This window comes from Tupaia chinensis, unplaced genomic scaffold (genome assembly GCF_000334495.1).
Source record: "Tupaia chinensis unplaced genomic scaffold, TupChi_1.0 Scaffold000001_1, whole genome shotgun sequence".
Classification (NCBI taxonomy): Eukaryota; Metazoa; Chordata; class Mammalia; order Scandentia; family Tupaiidae; genus Tupaia; species Tupaia belangeri.
Genome location: NW_006159427.1, coordinates 3,209,748 through 3,210,178, shown reverse-complemented (window position 1 = coordinate 3,210,178; position 431 = coordinate 3,209,748). Strand labels below are relative to the sequence as shown.

General features: G+C 66.1%; 1 protein-coding gene across 1 annotated transcript in view; it reads right to left on the bottom strand.

Moving 5' to 3' along the window:
* Positions 1-431, bottom strand: part of GPR158 (G protein-coupled receptor 158) — a 483,854-nt gene that overhangs the window by 478,509 nt on the left and 4,914 nt on the right. Inside the window, exon 4 of the mRNA XM_027770684.1 lies at positions 16-190. Within this exon, the coding sequence (XP_027626485.1) occupies positions 16-190 (175 nt within the window). The remainder of the gene's footprint in view (positions 1-15; positions 191-431) is intronic.

Below are 431 nucleotides of genomic sequence, written 5' to 3'. Positions count from 1 at the left end.
CCCTTCTCTGGCGACGGCGGCCTCCGAAGACGCTGCTCCATCATCTCACCCGTGGCAGGTCGTTCCCGCCTCCCCGCTCTGGCTCCTCCTCGACCGCTTCGCCCCGGGCGCGGGGAGCGCACGCAGACCGCACGGCGAGCGCAGGAGCCGGTCCCGAGGAGCGCAGATTTCTTCTGCGAGGTTCGTGCCTCTGCAGTCGAGAGTGCCAGACAGCTGGTTAATTGGAGCCTTCAGGTTTGGCTACCAACCACGCTCCTGCCTCTCCCTGATCTCGGGAGGAAAGCCAGTTTAAAGAGGCGGCTTGGCCGCAACCAAACCCTTGCAGGGCGGCTTCCAATCGTCTGCGCCCTGTTTGGTCCGCTCCTTTGTCAATCAGCCGGCGGCCAGTTGTGGGGCTGGGGCGGGAGCTGGCCAGTGCTGAACCCGCGGCG